Source organism: Coregonus clupeaformis, chromosome 14, assembly GCF_020615455.1.
Source record: "Coregonus clupeaformis isolate EN_2021a chromosome 14, ASM2061545v1, whole genome shotgun sequence".
Taxonomy (NCBI): Eukaryota; Metazoa; Chordata; class Actinopteri; order Salmoniformes; family Salmonidae; genus Coregonus; species Coregonus clupeaformis.
The window spans coordinates 43,758,836-43,782,313 of record NC_059205.1 but is presented as its reverse complement, the minus strand read 5'-3'; the positions used below and the strand labels follow the sequence as shown (position 1 = coordinate 43,782,313).

At 45.7% G+C, this 23,478-nt stretch overlaps 1 protein-coding gene across 3 annotated transcripts in view; it reads left to right on the top strand.

Moving 5' to 3' along the window:
* The window catches only part of LOC121580862 (ephrin type-B receptor 1), a 345,283-nt gene that overhangs the window by 284,508 nt on the left and 37,297 nt on the right, over positions 1 to 23,478 (top strand). For 2 of the 3 annotated variants that reach the window (XM_041895973.2, XM_041895970.1), the window contains 3 exons: positions 8,278 to 8,466; positions 9,516 to 9,763; positions 13,664 to 13,879. In XM_041895973.2, coding sequence (XP_041751907.1) covers positions 8,278 to 8,466; positions 9,516 to 9,763; positions 13,664 to 13,879 — 653 coding nt within the window. The remainder of the gene's footprint in view (positions 1 to 8,277; positions 8,467 to 9,515; positions 9,764 to 13,663; positions 13,880 to 23,478) is intronic. The other variant, XM_041895971.1, reaches the window with a different exon arrangement.

The following is a 23,478-nucleotide window of genomic DNA, read 5'->3' as shown; positions in this document are numbered from 1 at the left end:
GGCCGCTCAGCAAGGAAGAAGCCACTGCTCCAAAACCACCATAAGAAAGCCAGACTACGGTTTGCAACTGCACATGGGGACAAAGATCGTACTTTTTGGTGAAATGTCCTCTGGTCTGATGAAACAAAAATAGAACTGTTTGGCCATAATGACCATCGTTATGTTTGGAGGAAAAAGGGGAAGGCTAGCAAGCTGAAGAACACCATCCCAACCGTGAAGCACAGGGGTGGCAGCATCATGCTGTGGGGGTGCTTTGCTGCAGGAGGGACTGGTGCACTTCACAAAATAGATGGCATGAGGAAGGAAAATGTGTGGATATATTGAAGCAACATCTCAAGACATCAGTCAGGAAGTTAAGGCTTGGTCGCAAATGGGTCTTCCAAATGGACAATGACCCCAAGCATACTTCCAAAGTTGTGGCAAAATGGCTTAAGGACAACAAAGTCAAGGTATTGGAGTGGCCATCACAAAGCCCTGACCCCAATCCTATATAAAATGTGGGGGCAGAACTGAAAAAGCGTGTGCGAGCAAGGAGGCCTACAAACCTGACTCAGTTACACCAGCTCTGTCAGTAAGAATGGGCCAAAATTCACCCAACTTATTGTGGGAAGCTTGTAGAAGGCTATCCGAAACGTTTGACCGAAGTTAAACAATTTAAAGGCAATGCTACCAAATACTAATTGAGTGTATGTAAACTTCTGACACACTGGGAATATGATGAAATCAATAAAAGCTTAAATAAATCATTCTCTCTACTATTATTCTGACATTTCACATTCTTAAAATAAAGTGGTGATCCTAACTGACCTAAGAAAGGGAATTTTTACTAGGATTAAATGTCAGGAATTGTGAAAAACTGAGTTTAAATGTATTTGGCTAAGGTGTATGTAAACTTCCGACTTCAACTGTGGATTGTATGCTCCAAAAATTTGGAAAATGATATTACTTTATATTAACACAATTGGTCAGAGAAATAGATTTTGTTTAACAAGTAATTAAACCAATTCTCTAAAAGATAGGTGTCAAAATTATTGGCACCCCTGTTTTCAATACTCCATGCACCCTCCACTTGCGAGGATTACAACACTGAGCCTTTTTCAAAAATGTTTTATGAGAGTGGAGAACACAGAGTCTTTCCAAATCCTTGATATCCTTTGTCTGCGCTTATGGACTGCCCTCTTCAATTCAAACTAGAGAACGACCGATATGTTTTTTTTAGAGCTGATGCAGACACCGATTTTTGGAGGTCAAGGATGCTGATGGACAATATTTTTGGCCAATATTCAATATAATTAAATTTGAACATTTTGATGACAAAATGTCCCAGATACAGCTATGTATGCGTTAATGCGTAATTTTTTTGGGATCAAACAATTAATATGACTTTGTTTTTACCAATCTAACTACATAACTACATAATGGTAATCATTTTATTTTAATGGTAAATCTCTTGATAAATTGGGTAAATTATGATGTCATTGGCCTATTCACAATACAGGTGAATGCATATTCAATGGGAGTGTGTGCATGCATTGAGTTATTGAGCTTGTTTTAGCTGATCAATGGAGTCTATGGTGCTACAGATGATAATCTGTTTGCCTTCCATTTGTTACCTAATGATCAAAACATTTGCATAGAAGCATCACTCCAGCATGTCACGCCTGTATGGAAGAACATCATATAGGCAATGCTGTTAGTTTGAGAATATAAAATAACATATATTCAATGCAAATGGGTCCAACGTAACGTCATGGTTTGTGATCACGGATGCTTATAAAACTAGTATTTTCCATCATTTTCCATGATCGGGGAGAAGTATTTTTTTCAGCTGTCAGGACGCATCTCTAAACAGCTTGGCTGCCAGGACGAAATTCGAAACAACTCAATTGGCTAGTTCAGCTACCTGTCAAGAAATGGGCGGGTTGTAACTTGATCCTACTGCTACGATTGGATAGAGCGAGGCTGTAACTCCGCTCCCTTTCACATCTCCTCACATCTCTCTCCATCGCTCATATCACTTGCTGCTGTTTACTGCTACTATGAGAGCTAGCTCAATGTTGATGACATTTGCTACCAAGGCATAAATGTGCCTAATAAAAGGAAACTGACTAGTCAGTTACACAACTGAATGCATTCAACCGAAATGTGTCTTTCGCATTTAACCCAACCCCTCTGAATCAGAGAGGTTGCCTTAATCGACATCCACGCCCGGGGAGCAGTTGTTGTTGGTGGTTAACTGCCTTGCTCAAGGGCAGAACGGCAGATTTTTCTACCTTAGTGGCTCAGGGATTCAAACCAGCATTCTTTCAGTTACTGGCCCAATGCTCTTAAACTCTAGGCTACCTGCTGCCCCTCATATCTAACAAGGAAAGTGAGGGTAGGAAAAAATATGAAACAACGATGCACATTCTGTCTAAATGACTAAAATATTCCCATTGTTTAAGTGAGAACGTACACACATGCGCGCTGATCTACAGTTTTCTTGGTCCATAAACATGCAGGAAGATTCTTAGATAGCTAAATCTATTGCCAACCTTTATTTGGGCATTTTCAAACACTTTCTTCTTTCCCTATTACGACAATCATCTAATCCGATTATCAACTGTCAATTTACGGATACGATTGCGGCTGGTCAGATCGGCACATCAGTAAATAGCTAACGTTACACCACAAGTCAGATGTTTCGTTGCTGAAAATGGTGCATGTTCAAAATGATAACCAGCTAACGTTAGCTAGCTACGTTGGCTATTAGCTCCTATCTGATATTTTAGCACCATGTTTATCTAGCCAGCTAGCTAGCATAGTAGCTAATATAGCTAGCTAGCTAACATCACAGATGAAAAGGTTATATAGTTATTGTAATATTTGCTAACAGGCCACATAGCTAGCTTGCTTATTGCATGCATGTCCTGGCACGTCGACACAAGCCTTATTATTAGTGAATGAACTAAACTAATATTTGCAACTAATATTTCTCAATACAGCACCTTTCTGTTGGAGAATGAGCTAGCTTGCTGCTGATTTTCCAAGCTAGACATTCCTCAGCATTGTGCAGTGCTCGTGGCTCAGGCGGTGAGCGGTGGCTGGCATAGCAGCAGTTTTGCTATGGAAAGGGAAGGCGATAGAGAAGGGACGATAACCGATAGACTTGAAATGGCCAATATCGGCCCGATATATCAGCTTGGCCGATTAACGGTCGTTCTCTAATTCAAACCACAGGTTTTCAATGGAGTTCGAAGACTGAGATAGCCATTGCAATATGTTAATTTTGTGGTCAATTAACCACTTATTTGTGGATTTTGATGTGTTAGGAGTTATTGTCTTGCTGGAAGATCCACTTGCGGCCAAGTTTCAGCCTCCTGGTAGAGGTAACCATGTTTTTGGCTAAAGTATCCTGGTACTTGGTAAAGTTCATGATGCCGTTGAACATAACAAGGGCCCCAGGACCAGTGGAAGCAAAGTAGCCCCATAACATCAAAGATCCACCACCATATTTTACAGTAGGTATGAGATACTTTTCTGCATATGCTTCCATTTGTTATGGTCAGATGACATGAAAATAGTCACACACACATCAACAGCCATCCATAAATATTACACACACCCACACTTTTCCACAGGCATCACACACACACTCACACACTTACACTAATGGATCTACACACATCTGCTTGCCTCCATATATGTAGGCCTATGACACACACACACACACACAAATGCAGGAACATGTACACATGCACGCAGCATCTGTTACCATTTATCAACACCCGTTCACTGACATTCACACACTCCCACGCAATACATATTTAGTAAATGCCCACATTCAGCCATACGCATGTATCCAGAAATGTCCATATGTCACACACACACACACACACACACACACACACACACACACACACACACACACACACACACACACACACACACACACACACACACACACACACACACACACACACACACATACACAAACACACACACAGACACACACACACACACACACACACCACTCACACACACACTCACACACGTTTCACTTATCCAGAAATGAATTGTTTCAGCTGCTGTTGTTTGTGCCCAGCATCTGGTCTGTGCATGAATAGACAGACAGCCAACTGTATGCTCACTATCTCACATAGTTACTGGGTGACAAGGGCTCAGACTCTTCTGACAGAAATGTCTGTCATTGGAAAAACAACCCGGAAAAAACAGATCCTTCACAAACGTCCATATATTTCACTAAGAATCTAATTGCGTGCTTGATGGATTTAGATTTTCATTGACGATCCAGATTGCAGAACGTTTGTATTTTTCTCTCTTTGATTTCTGCCTTAATAAATTGCAGTGTGTGTCTGATAAATGATTTTCTCACATCAAACGCTGGCTAGTTAACTTAACTCGCAATGAGGAGAACGTGAGACAGAATATTAGTTTATATGTTTTGCCCGTAGGCGTGTATGAGTGTATATGCGTACATTATGGATCTATAAAGTAGATTAGTTTAGGTGTGTGTACTTTAGGGCCAAATATGTGCCTTGAGCTGTTGGTTAGAGTGGTTCTTCTCTCTCTCTATCCCTCCCTCTCTCCCCCCTCTTCCTCTCCCAAGGGATTTTGTTGTTTTATAGCTGGGTAAAAATAGACCCGGCGGTTTGGAAGTGCTTTGGCCCGCGCAAACAACTGATAAACTGTTTGCTATTTAAATTATACATGAAAGTGGGCAGGGGTCTGTGGAATATGGAAAAAGGCAATGGATGCAAGTTTGTGTGTGTGTGTGTGTGCATACGTTTGCATATATATAAATGTGTGCGTGCATACCTATTTGCTTGTGTGTTTCCCAGGCCAGAGATTCCTGAGCTGCATTTCAGTCACACACATGCACACACGTCTAGAATGTCATTATAGAATGCAGAACTCCAAACCCTGTCATGGATTATCTGTAATCCAGTCTCAATGGAGTCTCTAATCAGCAATTACATCCACAGAGACAGGCTTCAAGGTAATTAGTGTGCTAGCTAGACAGAGCTTTCAGTCGAGAGCTATATGTAAGGTACAAGGTTCCTTGATCCCCTCCTTGACTAGAGATCCTATCCCTCCTATCCCCCTCTCAGCCCTCCGCCACTTGACTCTGCTCACCTTGCTGCTGATTGTCATGTAGTTGAATGAGGTTCATGAGGAGACGACAGGTTTATTTAAATTCTGGTGCCATATTGCAAAACCAGTCTGAGAGTGCTAATCAATGTTATTGAAAGAATCCGCTCTCTGAAGTAATGGGATGTATGTTTGGATCTGTCTATAGGTGCATATCATATGCCACCCTATTCCCTATATCGTGCACCACTTTTGACCAGATCTCTAGTTCGTGGCTGCCCTATGCGGCTCTAGTCAAATGTACTGCATGATATAGTGGATAGGTTGTGATTTTAGGCATATATTCTACGTTGTCATTGCATGTGTTGAATACGATTTTGACTACCCACAAGCCATCTCATCTGCCTCAGAAACAAGTGTTCCTCCATTCCCAGACATCCCCAGACAGTGAACTGTACTCACCTATCTGTCGCTGGCGTTTAGAGCTGTTGGTTAGCGAAGCGGTTTTATTAGTTTATGAGCTCCTATGGGGAGAGACGGTGGGGAAATTGGTTCCTCTGCGATCACAGGGTAGAGAGGAAGAGAAAAAAACTGTTTCTCTCTCTCTCTCTCTCTCTCTCTCTCTCTCTCTCTCTCTCTGTCTCCCTCTCTCACATTCTTGTTATCACTCTCTCTCTCTTTCTCCTGGCTCTCAATGTTTACTGTTGAATAAAACGGATTAATCAAAACACTATTTTATTAGTGTCTGCTGTGGAGGAGTGCTTGTTCCTGGGAGAAAGCAGGAGCCCAAATAGACTTGTGTACATTACTATAATTCTAATCCATTCACACAGGCTTGCTTGTTCGCCTCCACCCAAAGACAGATTCCTGGAAACCAGGGGTTGGAACCAAAATTATTGTTATTAGTTTAGTTCTGAACAGAACCACAATTTTTTCGTTTCGTTCCACTGTTCCGACCAGCAAAATAAAGTTCTGAACCGGTTCAAACCAAAACTTTTTACCAGTTTATATTGTTCCTTTCTGTTCCTTTTTTAACCTGTGAAATCAACTGTTTTTTACATTTTGCTCATTCAATTACTTCACCAATCAGTGCGGATAGAGCAGGCAAGCTAGTTGTTTACATGCGTGATGGACATACAAGTGTAGCCTATGGCACAAGATGCGACTGAAATAACACTGGAATATGTTTCTTAGTGACAGAGTGAAGGGCTTTGCATAGGCACTTTGTTGCGTTTTTAGAATGCCTTGAACGTAAAATAACATTATTAACCGGTTCCCATGCTTTTAAAATAATGGTTCTGTTCCGGAACAGTATGGATCACTTTCATTCCTGGTTCCGTTTCTGTTCCTTGAAAAAATATTTTCAGGTTTTTGGTTCTGTTCCCTGAACCGGTTCCAACCCCTGATGGAAACCTTTTGAGGGGTTGTATTACAGCACAGCTACATTTTTCATTGCACTATGCTGTTACATACAGTGGCTTGCGAAAGTATTCACCGCCCTTGGCATTTTTCCTATTTTGTTGCCTTACAACCTGGAATTAAAATGGATTTTTTTGGGGTTTGCCTCATTTGATTTACACAATATGCCTACCACTTTTTCTTGTGAAACAAACAAGAAATAAGACAAAAAAACAGACAACTTGAGCGTGCATAACTATTCACCCCCCCCCAAAATCAATACTTTGTAGAGCCACCTTTTGCAGCAATTACAGCTGCAAGTCTCTTGGGGTATGTCTCTATAAACTTGGCACTTCTAGCCACTGGGATTTTTGCCCATTCTTCGAGGCAAAAACTGCTCCAGCTCCTTCAAGTTGGATGAGTTCCGCTGGTGTACAGCAATCTTTATGTCACACCACAGATTCTCAATTGGATTGAGGTCTGGGCTTTGACTAGGCCAATCCAAGACATTTAAATGTTTCCCCTTAAACCACTTGAGTGTTTCTTTAGCATTATGTTTAGGGTCATTGTCCTGCTGGAAGGTGAACCTCCGTCCCAGTCTCAAATTTCTGGAAGACTGAAACAGGTTTCCCTCAAGAATTTCCCTGTATTTAGCGCCATCCATCATTCCTTCAATTCTGACCAGTTTCCAGTCCCTGCTGATGAAAACATCCCTACAGCATGATGCTGCCACCACCATGCTTCACTGTGGGGATGGTGTTCACGGGGTAATGAGAGGTGTTGGGTTTGCGCCAGACATAGCATTTTCCTTGATGGCCAAAAAGCTCTGACCAGAGTACCTTCTTCCATATGTTTGGGGAGTCTCCCACATGCCTTTTGGCGAACACCAAACGTGTTTGATATTTTTTTCTTTAAGCAATGGCTTTTTTCTGGCCACTCTTCCGTAAAGCCCAGCTTTGTGGAGTGTACGGCTTAAAGTGGTCCTATGGACAGATACTCCAATCTCCGCTGTGGAGCTTTGCAGCTCCTTCAGGGTTATCTTTGGTCTGTTGCCTCTGATTAATGCCCTCCTTGCCTGGTCTGTGAGTTTTGGTGGGCGGCCCTCTCTTGGCAGGTTTGTTGTGGTGCCATATTCTTTTCATTTTTTAATAATGGATTTAATGGTGCTCTGTGGGATGTTCAAAGTGTTTGGTATTTTTATATAACCCAACCCTGATCTCTACTTCTCCACAACTTTGTCCCTGACCTGTTTGGAGAGCTCCTTGGTCTTCATGGTGCCGCTTGCTTGGTGGTTCCCCTTGCTTAGTGGTGTTGCAGACTCTGGGGCCTTTCAGAACACGTGTATATATACTGAGATCATGTGACAGATCATGTGACAGGTGGACTTTATTTAACTAATTATGTGACTTCTGAAGGTAATTGGTTGCACCAGATCTTATTTAGGGGCTTCATAGCAAAGGGGGTGAATACATATGCACGCACCACTTTTCCATTATTTATTTTTTTAGAATATTTTGAAACAAGTCATTTTTTTTCATTTCACTTCACCAATTTGGACTATTTTGTGTATGTCCATTACATGTAATCCAAACAAAAATCTATTTCAATTACAGGTTGTAATGCAACATAATAGGAAAAACGCCAAGGGGGATGTATACATTTGCAAGGCACTGTACATACTACATGGACATATGAATTCAATGTCCACCCACAGCCCATTTCACCACCAAAAACACCAACAATTCAACGCTCTTCCTGATTGTTCATATCCACTCTGATTGGTTCTAGAGCTCTCCCTGAGAGCCGACATGTCTAACTGCCCCTCCCCACTGGGCTGCCCGACCCACTTCTCAGGCTCTCCGGGGATGAAGATATACATCGACCCCTTCACTTATGAGGACCCCAACGAGGCTGTCCGTGAGTTCGCCAAGGAGATTGACGTCTCCACCGTCAAGATCGAAGAAGTCATTGGCGCAGGTAAATGTGGATGGATGTGTGCGTTTGTTTGTGCTCTCTCTCTCTCTCTCTCTCTCTCTCTCTCTCTCTCTCTCTCTCTCTCTCTTCTCTCTCTCTCTTTCTTTTTCTATTTTTCTCTTTGTGTATCTCTCTATCTCTATTTTTCTCTCTCCCCCCCACCTCTCCCTTTCTAACTCCCTTCCTCTCTCTATCTGGGGACATGTCCTCCCTCGATGGGCCAGGCCAGACCTTGTTGACTGTATGGGGACATGCTGATTTGTGTTGATTCATACAGGGACTAAAATAACAGCAGGCTAATGAGACAAGGACTGGAGTAGCCTCTCGTGGTCTGGCTGAGACACACTGCATGATAGGAGTGGTCCTCTGTAGCTCAGCTGGTAGAGCACGGCGCTTGTAACGCCAAGGTAGTGGGTTCGATCCCCGGGACCACCCATACACAAAAATGTATGCACGTATGACTGTAAGTCGCTTTGGATAAAAGCGTCTGCTAAATGGCATATTATTATTATTATTATAGGAAACGAGGAAGGATAGGGGATAGGGGAGGAGATGGAGGAGTGGGATGAGGGGAATGATAGAGGAATGGGGGTTTGCTAATTACAGATTTCAGTTTTTTGTTTATTCGGTGGTGTGAGATCTCCGCGGGATGCCTGGAGAATGATGACTAATCAAGGAATGGAAATAGTAGATATTTACTGTGAATTTGTTGTATTATTCTTTTAGTTTCTACTTATGAATGCCCTTCCCAGATTCTGAGCTACTGTTCAACAAGATAGCCCCAATGTTGATCTCAAATGAGACAATTACGTTAGATTATTGAAAACACAAAGGTCTAAATATGTTCTGCTTGTTAACTCTGGTCCAACATACATGTTGTGTAGGGTCCCTGGTCATATAGGGTCCCTGGTCCCTCTCGAGCCAGATTATATTGCACTAGCGTGATCGAATGGATTCATATTTACTGAAATCTCAAGGTCTAATATTGACTTGATCTCTCTAGACTGTTGATCTAGCGCTATAACCACACACTATACCTCTCTCTCCCCCAGGTGAGTTTGGTGAGGTGTACAAGGGACGCCTGAAGCTGCCAGGCAAGAGGGAGATCTACGTGGCCATCAAGACCCTGAAGGCAGGATACGTGGAGAAGCAGAGGCGGGACTTCCTGTCCGAGGCGTCAATCATGGGACAGTTCGACCACCCCAACATCATCAGACTGGAGGGCGTGGTCACCAAGAGTCGGCCAGTCATGATCGTCACAGAGTTTATGGAGAACGGGGCCCTTGATTCCTTCCTGAGGGTGAGTTATAGAACATGTGTGTATCAAGTGTCTTAGAGTAGGAGAGCTGCTCTAGGATCAGCTGGACCCCCTGTCCCATATAATCTTATTCAATATGATTTAAAAGGCTAAACTGATCCTAGATCAGCACTCCTAATCTAAAACACTTTATGAATATAAGACAAGGAATATGGATGGTGTTCACTCCGCTATGTCTTATTAATAATTTATAAACACTGCTTACCACCTCTTTTTTATAGTTTATTATAGTAAATGTTATACTGTGGTAATAGTTTATTTAAATGTTTTTGCTATTCACATAATATGTATTATACAGTATGTTGATATACACTGAGTATGCAAAACATGAAGAACACCTGCTCTTTCCATTACATAGACTGACCAGGTGAATCCAGGTGAAAGCTATGGTTCCTTATTGATCACTTGTTAAATCCACTTCAATCAGTGTAGATGAAGGGGAGGAGACAGGTTAAAGAAGAATTTTTAAGCCTTGAGACAATTGAGACATGGATTTTGTATGTGTGCCATTCAGAGGGTGAATGGGCAAGACAAAAAATGTAAGTGCCTTTGAACGGGGTATGGTAGTAGATGCCAAGCGCACTGGTTTGTGTCAAGAACTGCAACGCTGCTGAATTTTTGACACTCAACAGTTCCCGTGTGTATCAACAATGGTTCACCACCCAAAGGACAATTTGTGATTGCAATAAACATACAAGGACACCTAACAGCAGTTCATGACCCATGGCAATGTACTGTACATTTCTCAGCCTGCAATAGGGCTTAGGCTTATAGATCACAGTCAGTGTAGATTTGAAAATGTACCAAACGCAATTCCATTCTCTCCTCATCAAAGACTTCCTGAAATAGCCAATTTATGTCCTCGTTTAATTTCTCCATTCATGCCCCAAGCTCTTAATGGACTATCCCCTCGCTCTTTTGTAGCTGGGACGGAACGAGCGAGTGTACAGCTTAATCAATATTCAACCCATATTTTTTTCTCTCCTTCCCTTCTTCATTCCCTCCCTCCCGTCATCTCATGGATTGGTTTTACGCTCTACTTTGTTCTAATGCTGGTTTAAAGGGACCCTTTGAAGTTGGCTTTGCTAGCCGCCACCTCCGTCTTATGTTCCCATCGATCTTACCCTACCCTCTTATTTGTTAGTGTGTGTCAAAGCTCCTCTGAGCATTGGAGATACAGGGAGGAACTAGGAAGGAGTTGGGGGGAGAGAGAGAGAGCTCCTCCATGTGTGAGTGTTACCAACAGTGATGTACGATGTACAATTTTCACTAGAAATATCCTCTAGCAACTCGTTTTGATAGGATCGTGTTTGAATAATCCAATTTGGGAATCAAAATGTATTCTGCCCCCCTCCTTTTGATGTAAAATAGGAGATGATATGCAATACAAGGGCTGTCTGGGACTGTGTCGATAGTGTGATACACTATTAGAAAAAAGGGTTCCAAAAGGGTTCTTCGGCTGTCCCCATAGGAGAAGCCTTTTTGGTTCCAGGTAGAACCCTTTTGGGTTCCATGTAGAAACCTCTGTGGAAATGGTTCTACATTGAACCCAAAAGGGTTCTACCTGGAACCAAAAAGGGTTCTTCAAAGAGTTATCCTATGAGGACAGCCGAAGAACCCTTTTAGGTTCTAGATAGCACCTTTTTTCTAAGAGTGTATCGTAAAAGTAAAAATCAAAAGAGCAAATCACTTTAAGTATAAGGCTTGAAGATTCTGTCACAGACTCCGAAATAACTAGTTTGCTGTGTTGGAGAAGTGGGTCGCACAGAGATAGATAGGCAGCAGGTTAGGCTGTTTGTCACACCCTGTGTGTATGGAACATTGTACGTACTGTAGGTGTGACGGCAGATCTTGTACAAAAGTGTGCCCTTACTTACTGACTGTGGTGACACGGATGTGGCTGTAGGCTTTTCTAATCTGGGAACGAGATCCCAGAAGACGTGGAAGGAATTTGCAACACAGAACAATGTTGGCTAGGCATGGCCTTTATACAATCTGACACTCACACAAAATCTGTTGCATAGTAAAATGTGCTTGTGTTAGTGTCATGTTGTTGCGGTTTTTAAATCAATTGCATTTCAATCAAATAGAGCTATGCAATCAAATAGAACTGTGTAGGTCTATACATCTCAATGCCTAATACTGTGAAATAGTGTAGAATATTTGTCACGCCCTGGCTCTGGGACTCTGTTATGTTGAGCCAGGGTGGGTTGTTTCTATGTGTTTTGTGTGCTAGGTTGTTTATCTAGTTCATTTGTTTCTATGTTGGCCGGTGTGGTTCTCAATCAGAGGCAACGTAAATCAGCTGTTGCTTGTTGTCTCTGATTGGGAACCATACTTAGGTAGCCTGTTTTTCCACAGTGTTTGTGGGATCTTGTTCCGTGTTTGGTTAGTGTCTATTGCCAAGGACGTCACGTATCGTTTTGTTGTTTTGTTCGTGTGATCATAAAAAATAAAAGTATGTTCGCATTCCACGCTGCGCCTTGGTCCTCTGTGTTCGGCGATCGTGACAGAAGATCCCACCATAACTGGACCAAGCAGCGTGTCTAGGAGCCAACGCCAGAGAGGGCTCTAAAGGATATCAACCTCGACTGGGTCAAGCCACGGGAGGAGGAGAGAGGTTGGACTTTGGAGCAGAGGAGCGAGAGTCTGGCGAGAGCCATGGAGGCCTGGCCCACGGGGAGGAGAGACGCCCAGACATTTTTTAGGGGGGGGCTCACGCCGTGGACGACGGGAGGCCGGGATAGAGTGGTTCAGCGGGTTGGCAAAGGAGGCCGCCAGGTTACGGGAGTCACTGGTCACCAGGGGGAAGGAGAATGTAGAGGCACGGCGAGAGGTACTGGGGTGTGTTGCCAGTCCGGTCCGGCCCGTTCCTGAACCCCGCGTAGGGCCAGTGGTGTGTGTCCCCAGTACGGTCCGGCTTGTTCCTGTCCCTCACACCGAGCCTGTGGTGCGCGTCGCCAGCCCGGTCCAGCATGTTCCTGCCCCTCGCACCAAGCCTGTGGTGCGCGTCGCCAGCCCGGTCCGGCCTGTTCCTGCCCCTCGCACCAAGTGGTGCGCGTCGCCAGCCCAGTCCGGCCTGTTCCTGCTCCCCGCACCAAGCCAGTGGTGCGCTTCGTCAGCCCGGTTCGGCCCGTCCCTGATCCCCGCACCAAGCCTGTGGTGCGCGTCGTACCTGGTTAGGTACCGGTTAGCTGCTCCACATCGGAGCCTGAGCGATCCGCTCCACCGATGTCCAGTCCAGATCCAGCCAGCAGGGCCAGACCGGACCAGGGGCGCTATGGGGGGTTTGTTGGAGGGTGGGGGTCAAGCCCGGAGCCGGAACCGCCTCCGAGGAGGAATGCCCACCCGGCCCTCCCCTGTTCGGTTTATGTTTGGCGCGGTCGCAGTCCGCGCCTTTGGGGGGGGGGGGGTACTGTCACGCCCTGGCTCTGGGACTCTGTTATGTTGAGCCAGGGTGGGTTGTTTCTATGTGTTTTATGTGCTAGGTTGTTTATCTAGTTAATTTGTTTCTATGTTGGCCGGTGTGGTTCTCAATCAGAGGCAACGCGAATCAGCTGTTGCTTGTTGTCTCTGATTGGGAACCATACTTAGGTAGCCTGTTTTTCCACCGTGTTTGTGGGATCTTGTTCCGTGTTTGGTTAGTGTCTATTGCCAAGGACGTCACGTATCGTTTTGTTGTTTTGTTTGTGTGATCATTAAAAATAAAAGTATGTTCGCATTCCACGCTGCGCCTTGGTCCTCTGTGTTCGACGATCGTGACAATATTGCTTGTTTATTGTCGACATCTCAGCTGAAAGGCCTGCAGATAGGCCTGTAGATGACAATTTTCATTTCATGACACTAACAATCCCTTTTTACCTCTCTCAATCTCTCCTGCAGCAAAACGACGGTCAGTTTACCGTGATCCAGCTGGTGGGCATGATGAGGGGCATCTCAGCGGGCATGAAGTACCTCTCTGAGATGAATTACGTCCATAGAGACCTGGCTGCCCGCAACATCCTGGTCAACAGTAACCTGGTCTGCAAGGTGTCCGACTTCGGACTTTCGCGCTACCTCCAGGACGATACCTCTGACCCCTCTTACACCAGCTCTCTGGTGAGTCCTACTCTCTGACCCCCACAATTTTTTTTTGTTTTTTCACCTTTATGTTTTGAAATGGATAGGTTGGTTTATAGCAACACGACTGTCTGAAGACGAGCGACATAGAACAGGAAGGGTTCTGGGATTGGTGTTTATGCAGTGTGTCTCCACTGTGACGTGTCTCCTCCAATGATTACATAATGTCAACAAACAACATACCTGCTTTCGGCGTATTATGATAGAGGAAGCAGTTGATTCATTGGTATGTTTTTAGACACACTTAGTCATGGCCCTTTTGTTGTGAGTGTAGTTGTGTTTGTAGTTGTGTTTGTAGTTGTGCTTGTAGTTGTGTGTGTGTCTAGGACTACTTGAATAAAATAGAGGTAACTGGTATGTCAGAAGAACTACAACACTTCTGTCAGGCCATCTCTCATGCGTTTCCTTTCAGTCTTCCTCGCCATTTCTTCCATCACTCGCTCCCTTACCTCCTCCACCTCTATCTCTTCTCTTTTACTTTCCACAAGCCTTCTCACCTCCTTCTCCTCCCTCTTTCCGCTAGTCATGGACTAGGACTGTCACATCTTCATTAGTGCAGAGACTCTGGGGAAGAACCCCTCTCTCCCCTCTGTCATTGGGATGCGTGGGATGCAGGCAAACCGAAGAGCATCTCAGCCCCTCAAACCGACAGCTAGAGCGCCGTCCCTCCTCACTCCTCAGGATCTGTCCCTGGTCGCCCTGTCCCCTTCCCCCGCTCATCATCCATTATTCCTGGGTCACCATGGAAGGGTTTGGGCCCCTAATTAACACCACAGAGGTACAGATCTGTAATTATTAGACGCTATGGCTAGTGTAGCTAACTGCCTCTCCTCCCCCCTCTGTTTTCGATGTAATTCACAACACACTCACACTCTCGTATCTGAATGCAGTGCAAGGTTATTAGGGCTTGCTGTGTGCGTGTGTGTGCCCTGCGTTGACTTTCATTTGAAACAACTGCTAATTAGTTATTTGTAGTGGTTTATTATTCGGTTACTCCTGACAGTATGGAGGGAATACAGTCTGCCTGGTGCAGTACACCAGGGTCTGTTCTTTAGTGAGGTCAGTTGTTTTAAAGGATGTAGTAAAATGAATCGCTGCTTTGACGAAACGGCCTGAGGGCAACGTTTGGAAAATAATTTATATGCACACACTGTGCATGAGGAAATAAAATATATCTCCACTGTATATGAGTCATTTACGACTAAAAACTCTAAGATGTTCTAAAAATAAAGGTTGTAAGGCATCTAAACATTGGCTATCAAGGTAGTACAAATATAGGAGACTAAATTTAGTTCTTATGTATCTAAACATAGGAGGTAATCTTTGAGAAATCAAGGACAAGACAACAACAATACAAACCCACGTCTTTCTTTTATGTAGAGAGCAGATGCTCCCTCATCAAAATATGATTATATTAGAACTCAACCACACACGTGTGTGTGTGTGTGTGTGTGTGTGTGTGTGTGTGTGTGTGTGTGTGTGTGTGAGTTTGCGTGTATGTGCGAACATGCGTGCACATGCGTGACTGTGCTTGTGCGTGCTTGAATGTGTCTGAGTCTCAGGTGTGAACGGAAAGTGTCACAGGGTTTGTAGAGGTGACGTGACCTCCTATTGGTTGGTTTGGGAAGTTAATTGGCAACTAGAAAGGCAGACTGACATGGACTCTGTGACCCCTGTGGTTAAGCCCTGCTAAAGGTGTCTTCCTGAACAACAAAGAAATAACAAATACAAGACCACCTTCTGTTGTCAGCTGTCAATCTTGTTGATGCTACAGAGGTTCAGAAGGGGTTAAAGGTTAGAATTGGACTATAGATTATGTTTGGTGCTTTTGATGTTTGTCTGTTTCATGTACAAGACCTCTTGAATATTAGATGATGCATCTGAAGGGTTTCATACTGTAAAGGGATTCAAAATATAGATCAATTTTGGCTTTATTATGGACTCCTTTCAAAAAAGGGATGGTGCAATACCACGTTGCTTTCACAGCAACTGTTTGTGTGCTTAACCGTTACTCAACCCAGGTATTCCCATTGAGATAGGCCCTCTATGACACCAGAGCCCTGCCACATAGCACGTACACATAAACAGCTATTTGCACTCCATCCATAAACACACCAGAGTCACACAACAGTCTCTTCAAGCGTTCCCCTTGACCTTACCGTGTCTGAGCACTAGCTGCGTCCTGACTGTCCTGGGGGAACGTTCTGGGAATGTTCTCTATCCACAGTGGAGAAGTTGCGGAGACGTTTGGCAGAGAGTCGGGGTCCTTGGGTCTCTCATGCCTTCCTCTAATTAAGCTATGCATGCTGCCAAGACTCCACACTGCCACGCAGCGCCTTTCACTCACTGACCTCCCTCCGCCGGTTACGAGGTGAACACCAAGGCAATCACGGAGCGAGGCCAGCGCGGTGGGTGAAGGCTGAGGGAATAAGGAAAATGTTATTCTGCCGACGTCCCGTGAATTACATCGCCATCGACCTCCTCCTCTTGCAAATGAATCACCTCATTCTTCCTGTCCTTCCTTTGTGATGTTTTCCCCCTATTGCGGGGTGCACCAATTACCTGGCCTCCAGAGAGGTGCTGGGGAAGGTGCTGGAGGACATGCTGTTAATTGTGTTAACCCTGGGGTTTGAGCTGACACTACAGACATACATTTACCTTCTTTCTCTTCTTCTTTCTACTTCTTTCTACAGCTATATTAGACTACGGAAAGTATTCAGATCCCTTGACAAATTTTGTTACGTTACAGCCTTATTCTAAAATGGATTAAATAGATAAAAATCCTCAGCAATCTACAAACAATACCCCATAATGACAAAGCGAAAACAGGTTTTTAGAAATTGTTATTAAAAATAAAAACCAGAAATACCTTATTTACATAAGTATTCAGACCCTTTGCTATGAGACTCGAAATGGAGCTCAGGTGCATCCTGTTTCCATTGATCATCCTTGAGATGTTTCTACAATTTGATTGGAGTCCACTCGTGGTAAATTCAATTGATTGGACATGATTTGGAAAGGCACACACCTGTCTATATAAGGTCCCACAGTTGACAGTGCATGTCGAGCAAAAACCAAGCCATGAGGTCGAAGGAACTGTCTGTAGAGCTCCGAGACAGGAGCTGTCGAGGCACAGATCTGGGGGAAGGGTACCAAAAAATGTCTGCAGCATTGAAGGTCCCCAAGAACACAGTGGCCTCCATAATTTTTAAATGGAAGACGTTTGGAACCACCAAGACTCTTCCTAGAGCTGGCTGCCCGGCCAAACTGAGCAATCGGGGGAGAAGGGCCTTGGACAGGGAGGTGACCAAGAACCCGATGGTCACTCTGACAGAGCTCTAGAGTTCCTCTGTGGAGATGGTAGAACCTTCCAGAAGGACAACCATCTCAGCAGCACTCCACCATTCAGGCCTTTATGGTAGAAAAAAAACAATAACAAATGTATGCACTCACTAACTGTAAGTCGCTCTGGATAAGAGCGTCTGCTAAATGACTAAAATGTAAGTGTAAATGAGTGACCAGACAGAAGCCACTCCTCAGTAAAAGGCACATGACAGCCTGCTTGGAGTTTGCCAAAAGGCACCTAAAGGACACTCAGACCATGAGAAACAAGATTCTCTGGTCTGATGAAACCAAGATTGAACTCTTTGTCCTGAATGCCAAGCGTCATCTGTAGGAAACCTGGCACCATCCCTACGGTGAAGCATAGTGGTGGCAGCATCATGCTGTGGGGATGTTTTTCAGCGGCAGGGACTGGGAGACTAGTCAGGATCGAGGCAAAGATGAACGGAGCATAGTACAGAGAGATCCTTGATGAAAACCTGCTCCAGAGCGCCCAGGACGTCAGACTGGGGCGAAGGTTCACCTTCCAACAAGACAACAATTCTAAGCACACAGCCAAGACAACGCAGGAGTGGCTTCGTGACAAGTCTCTGATTGTCCTTGAGTTTCCCAGCCAGAGTCCAGACTTGAACCCGATTGAACATCTCTGGAGAGACCTGAAAATAGCTGTGCAGCAACGCTCCGCGTCCAACCTGACAGAGCTTGAGAGGATCTGCAGAGAAGAATGGGATAAACTCCCCAAATACAGGTGTGCCAAGCTTGTAGCGTCATACCCAAGAAGACTCGAGGCTGTAATCGCTGCCAAAGGTGCTTCAACAAAGTACTGAGTAATGGGTCTGAATACTTATGTAAATGTGATATTTCCATTTTTAATTTTTAACAAATAAGCAACAATTTCTAAAAACCTGTTTTTGTTTTGTCATTATGGGGTATTGTGTGTAGATTGATGAGGGGGGAAAAACATTTAAATCAATTTTAGAATAAGGCTGTAACCTAACAAAATGTGGAAAAAGTCAAGGGGTCTCAATACTTTCTGAAGGCACTGTAATAGTTGTGTGTATTCACTCACTTGTGTGACCTTATGGAGGACAGAATAGATTTGTTGATGCTCAGCGGGCCATGACTTTATCTATCTATCTATCTATCTATCTATCTATCTATCTATCTATCTATCTATCTATCTATCTATCTATCTATCTATCTATCTATCTATCTATCTATCTATCTATCTATCTATCTATCTATCTATCTATCTATCTATCTATCTATCTATCTATCTATCTATCTATCTATCTATCTATCTATCTATCTATCTATCTATCTATCTATTCACTTATGTTTTCATAAAGTATTTTCCCTGAGGGACCCAGAGGCTCTAAGGAAGGACAGGCAGAGTGTTGGCGTAATGAGTGGTGTGTCACACAGTATTTGTGGTGTGTATGTGTGTGTCTGTGTGAGTTTGTGTGTGTGTGTGTGTGTGTGTGTGTGTGTGGTTGTGTAAAGAGGCTGAATGCTCAGTGGTTAAAGATGTGAAAGGCTTTCAGTGGTTAATGGTGAGAGGTTGTGTGTGTGGCGTGTCAAGGGAGAAAAGATTGGTGATTGGAGAGTGCAATGCCCTGAGGAGTAGAGAGAGTGGGGGGATTTGTGATTCAAAAGTGGTTGTATGTGGTTGTATGTTGGGCACACTGCCTTACGTGTCACACAATGTATGTTGAGACTGAGAGGGTTGTTTGTGTGTGTATGGGTACATCAATGTGTGTAAGGGTGAGTACGTCCATGTAGAGTTCTGCGTAGGACTGATTTCTTCATCCCGCTCCCGCCCGCTCTTGCTGCTTTCCATACCTGGCCCGCCCGCTCCCGCCGACTTCTTGTCCGACTCCCACCCGCTCCCGCAAAAACTGGTCCCGAACCCAACCGCAGTCCCGCAAAAACTGGTCCCGAACCCAACCGCAGTCCCGCAATGTTATTTTAGGTGTATGTGACACCGCTGGCTTTGCAGCCCCAGTCCCAGCAATTTTGCCACCCTAGTCAATATCAAAATGCGCAAAATTGCTTAAGAAATAGGTTAAAATACCTGAGGTTCTCACGTGGCCCATCGGTATTATTGGGCTACACTCTTAGAAAAAAAGGTGCTATCTAGAACCTAAAAGGGTTCTTCGGCTGCCCCCGTAGGATAACCCTTTGAAGAACCCTTTATGGTTCCAGGTAGAACCCTTTTGGTTCCAGGTAAAACCCATTTAGGGTCCATGTAGAACCCTTTACACAGAGGGTTCTACATTGAACCCTAAAGGGTTCTACCTGGAACCAAAAAGGATTCTCCTATGGGGACAGTCGAATAACAATTTTTTCTGTATATCAGCCAATAGGGTAGATGTAGTTTGAAAGAGAGTAGAGTTGGGGTGAATATAGGAGAATGGACACTGCATTTACCCCCTTAGTTCGGTCCGTTTGGACTGGTGTGAACACTCTATCCGCACTATGGAGTGCACTAAACAACGCACGTGATCCTTTGCTAGTTACGGCCACTTTCACCATGATCCTTAGCGATATTTTGGTGCCATTCAGCCCCAATCAGCAATATGGCACGCTTCAAATTCAATGCGCCAACAGGCGCAAATTCAATGCGCCTGTTGTCTGGACCTATGGCAGTCTCTATGGGGGTGCCACAGGGTTCAATTCTTGGGCCGACACTTTTCTCCGTGTATATCAATGATGTCGCTCTTGCTGCTGGTGACTCTCAGATCCACCTCTACGCAGACGACACCATTTTGTATACATCTGGCCCTTCATTGGACACTGTGTTAACAAACCTCCAAACGAGCTTCAATGCCATACAACAATCCTTCAGTAGCCTCCAACTGCTCTTAAACACTAGTAAAACTAAATGCATGCTTTTCAATCGAACGCTGCTGGCACCCGCCCACCCGGCTAGAATCACCACTCTGACGGGTCTGACCTAGAGTATGTGGACAACTACAAATACCTAGGTGTCTGGTTAGACTGTAAACTCAACTTCCAGACTCACATAAAGAATCTCCAATCCAAAGTTAAATCTAGAATCGGCTTCCTATTTCGCAACAAAGCCTCCTTCACTCATGCTGCCAAACATGCCCTCGTAAAACTGACTATCCTACCGATCCTTGACTTCGGCGATGTCATTTACAAAATAGCCTCCAACACTCTACTCAGCAAATTGGATGTAGTCTATCACAGTGCCATCCGTTTTGTCTCCAAAGCCCCATACACTACCCACCACTGTGACCTGTACGCTCTTGTTGGCTGGTCCTCACTACATGTTCGTCGTCAAACCCACTGGCTCCAGGCCATCTATAAATCACTGCTAGGCAAATCCCCGCCTTATCTTAGCTCATTGGTCACCATAGCAGCACCCACCCGTAGTCTGCGCTCCAGCAGGTATATCTCACTGGTCATTCCCAAAGCCAACACCTCCTTTGGCCGCCATTCCTTCCAGTTCTCTGCTGCCAATGACTGGAACGCAATTGCAAAAATCTCTGAAGCTGGAGACTCTTATCTCCCTCAATAACTTTAAGCATCAGTTGTCAGAGCACCTTACCGATCACTGCACCTGTACACAGCCCATCTGAAATTAGCCCACCCAACTACCTCATCCCTATATTGTTATTTATTTTGCTCTTTTTGCACCCCAGTATCTCTATTTGCACATAATCTCTTGCACATCTAGCATTCCAGTGTTAATACTATTGTAATTATTCTGCACTATAGCCTATTTACTGCCTTACCTCCATAACTTGCTACATTTGCACACACTGTATATATATTTTCTGTTGTATTTCTGACTTTATGTTTTTTTACCCCATATGTAACTCTGTGTTGTTGTTTTTTTTTGTTATTGCACTACTATGCTTTATCTTGGCCAGGTCGCAGTTGTAAATGAGAACCTGTTCTCAACTGGCTTACCTGGTTAAATAAAGGTGAAATAAAATAAAAATAAAAAGGAGTTTTCCATAGGAATACGTGGATGACGTCAGCGCTATCACTACCTACTGCTTTTAATGTCTATGGCTTCACCGCACAAACCGTCTGCCGCTATAAAACCCTTTGTTGTTTGTTTGTCTTCCATTTGCATCCTTTCCTCTTTCCCTTCTTTTCATTTGGCATATGGCCCAAAGCCTTTTGTAAGTTTGTCACTTGTGTGAAATATTGATGTGGTCAAAGTTACAGGGGACTTAAGGGTATAGAAGTGAAAAACTTGGAGAAAAGTTGCCATTTGGTCTAAAGGACCAGGATGTCCTTGCTCTCAAGTGCTTTAATAGGGACCTATATAGACCCCGAGCTTATACAGCATTCATGTCCCTAACAGGGTTGTGTTCAGTTCTATTTGACCTTAGTCAATGCAGGTGTCACGATCGTTTACGGATGAGACGGACCAAGGCGCAGCGTGATAAGCGTACATATTAATTAACGTACTGAACACGAACAAAACAACAAACAAACGATACGTGAAGTCCAAGGTAGACTAAATACATACCTATACGGAACAAGATCCCACACAGACTGGTGCCAAACGGCTGCCTAAGTATGGGCCCCAATCAGAGACAACGAACTACAGCTGCCTCTGATTGGGAACCACCCTGGCCAACATAGATCTACACGATCTAGAAATTCAAACATAGAAAACTAAACATAGAAACTACACACCCTGGCTCAACATTTAAGAGTCCCCAGAGCCAGGGCGTGACAGTACCCCCCCAAAGGTGCGGACTCCGACCACGCCCCATAAACATCACAGGGTAGGGGCCGGGTGGGCATTCCGCCTCGGAGGCGGATCCGGCTCCGGGCGTAACCACCACCTTCTCTCCACCTCCTTGTTGCGCCCCTGGTCTGGTCTGGCACCGCTGACTGGACCTGGACCCGATGACGGTGGAACGAACTGTACAGGCTCCGGACTGGAGCCGCTGGCCGGAGCTGGACTGGGCACCGGTGGAGCGGATTGCTCTGGCTCCGGAGTGGATCCGCTGACTGGAGTTGGACCGGACCCCGGTGGAGTGGATTGCTCTGGCTCCGGAGTGGAGCAGCTGACCGGTGCCGGTGGAACAGGCACGGGCCGTGCCGGACTGGACACACGCACCACTGGCTTGGTGCGGGGAGCAGGAACGGGCCGGACCGGGCTGACGACGCGCACCACTGGCTTGGTGCGGGGAGCAGGAACGGGCCGGACCGGGCTGACGACGCGCACCACTGGCTTGCTGCGGGGAGCAGGAACGGGCCGGACCGGGCTGACGACACGCACCACTGGCTTGGTGCGGGGAGCAGGAACGGGCCGTACCGGACTGGCGACGCGCACCACTGGCTTGGTGCGAGGAGCAGGAACAGGCCGGACCGGGCTGGCGACGCGCACCACTGGCTTGGTGCGAGGGGCAGGAACAGGCCGGACCGGGCTGTCGACTCGCGCACCACTGGCTTGGTGCGAGGGGCAGGAACAGGCCGGACCGGGCTGTCGATGCGCACCACTGGCTTGGTGCGAGGGGCAGGAACAGGCCGGACCGAGCTGTCGACGCGCACCACTGGCTTGGCGCGAGGGACTGGAACAGGCCGGACCGGGCTGACGACGCGCACCACTGGCTTGGTGCGGGGAGCAGGAACGGGCCGGGCCGGACTGGGAACACGCACCACTGGCTTGGTGCGGGGAGCAGGAACGGGCCGGGCCGGACTGGGAACCCGCACCACTGGCTTGGTGCGGGGAGCAGGAACGGGCCGGACTGTACTGGGAACACACACCACTGGCCTTGTGCAGGAAGCAGGAATGGGTCGGGCCGTACTGGGAACACGTACCACTGGCTTAGTGCGGGGATCAGGAACGGGCCGGACCGGACTGGTGACACACACCACTTGCTTGGTGCGAGGAGCGGGACTGGGTTCCCTTATAAACCCCCGCTCCTTCTGCTGCCTAACCAGCTCCTCTCGCCGTGCCTCTACACTCTCCTTCTCCCTTATCGCCTCCTGTAGCTCCTCCCTCTGACCTATTAACTCCTGCTCCCTCTGGACCAATAGCCCCCGTAACCTGGTGGCCTCCTCTCCTAACCTGCAGATTCGACCTGTCGCTGCCTCCTGCTGCCCCGTCGTCCACGCCGTGTGCCCCCCCAAAAAAAATTATTGGGGTTGCCTCTCGGGTGTCCGTCGTCGGCACGGTTGGCGCCGTTTCTCCTCTCCTGCCTGGGCATTTACCTTCGCCGATGGCCCTTTCCCCGCGAATA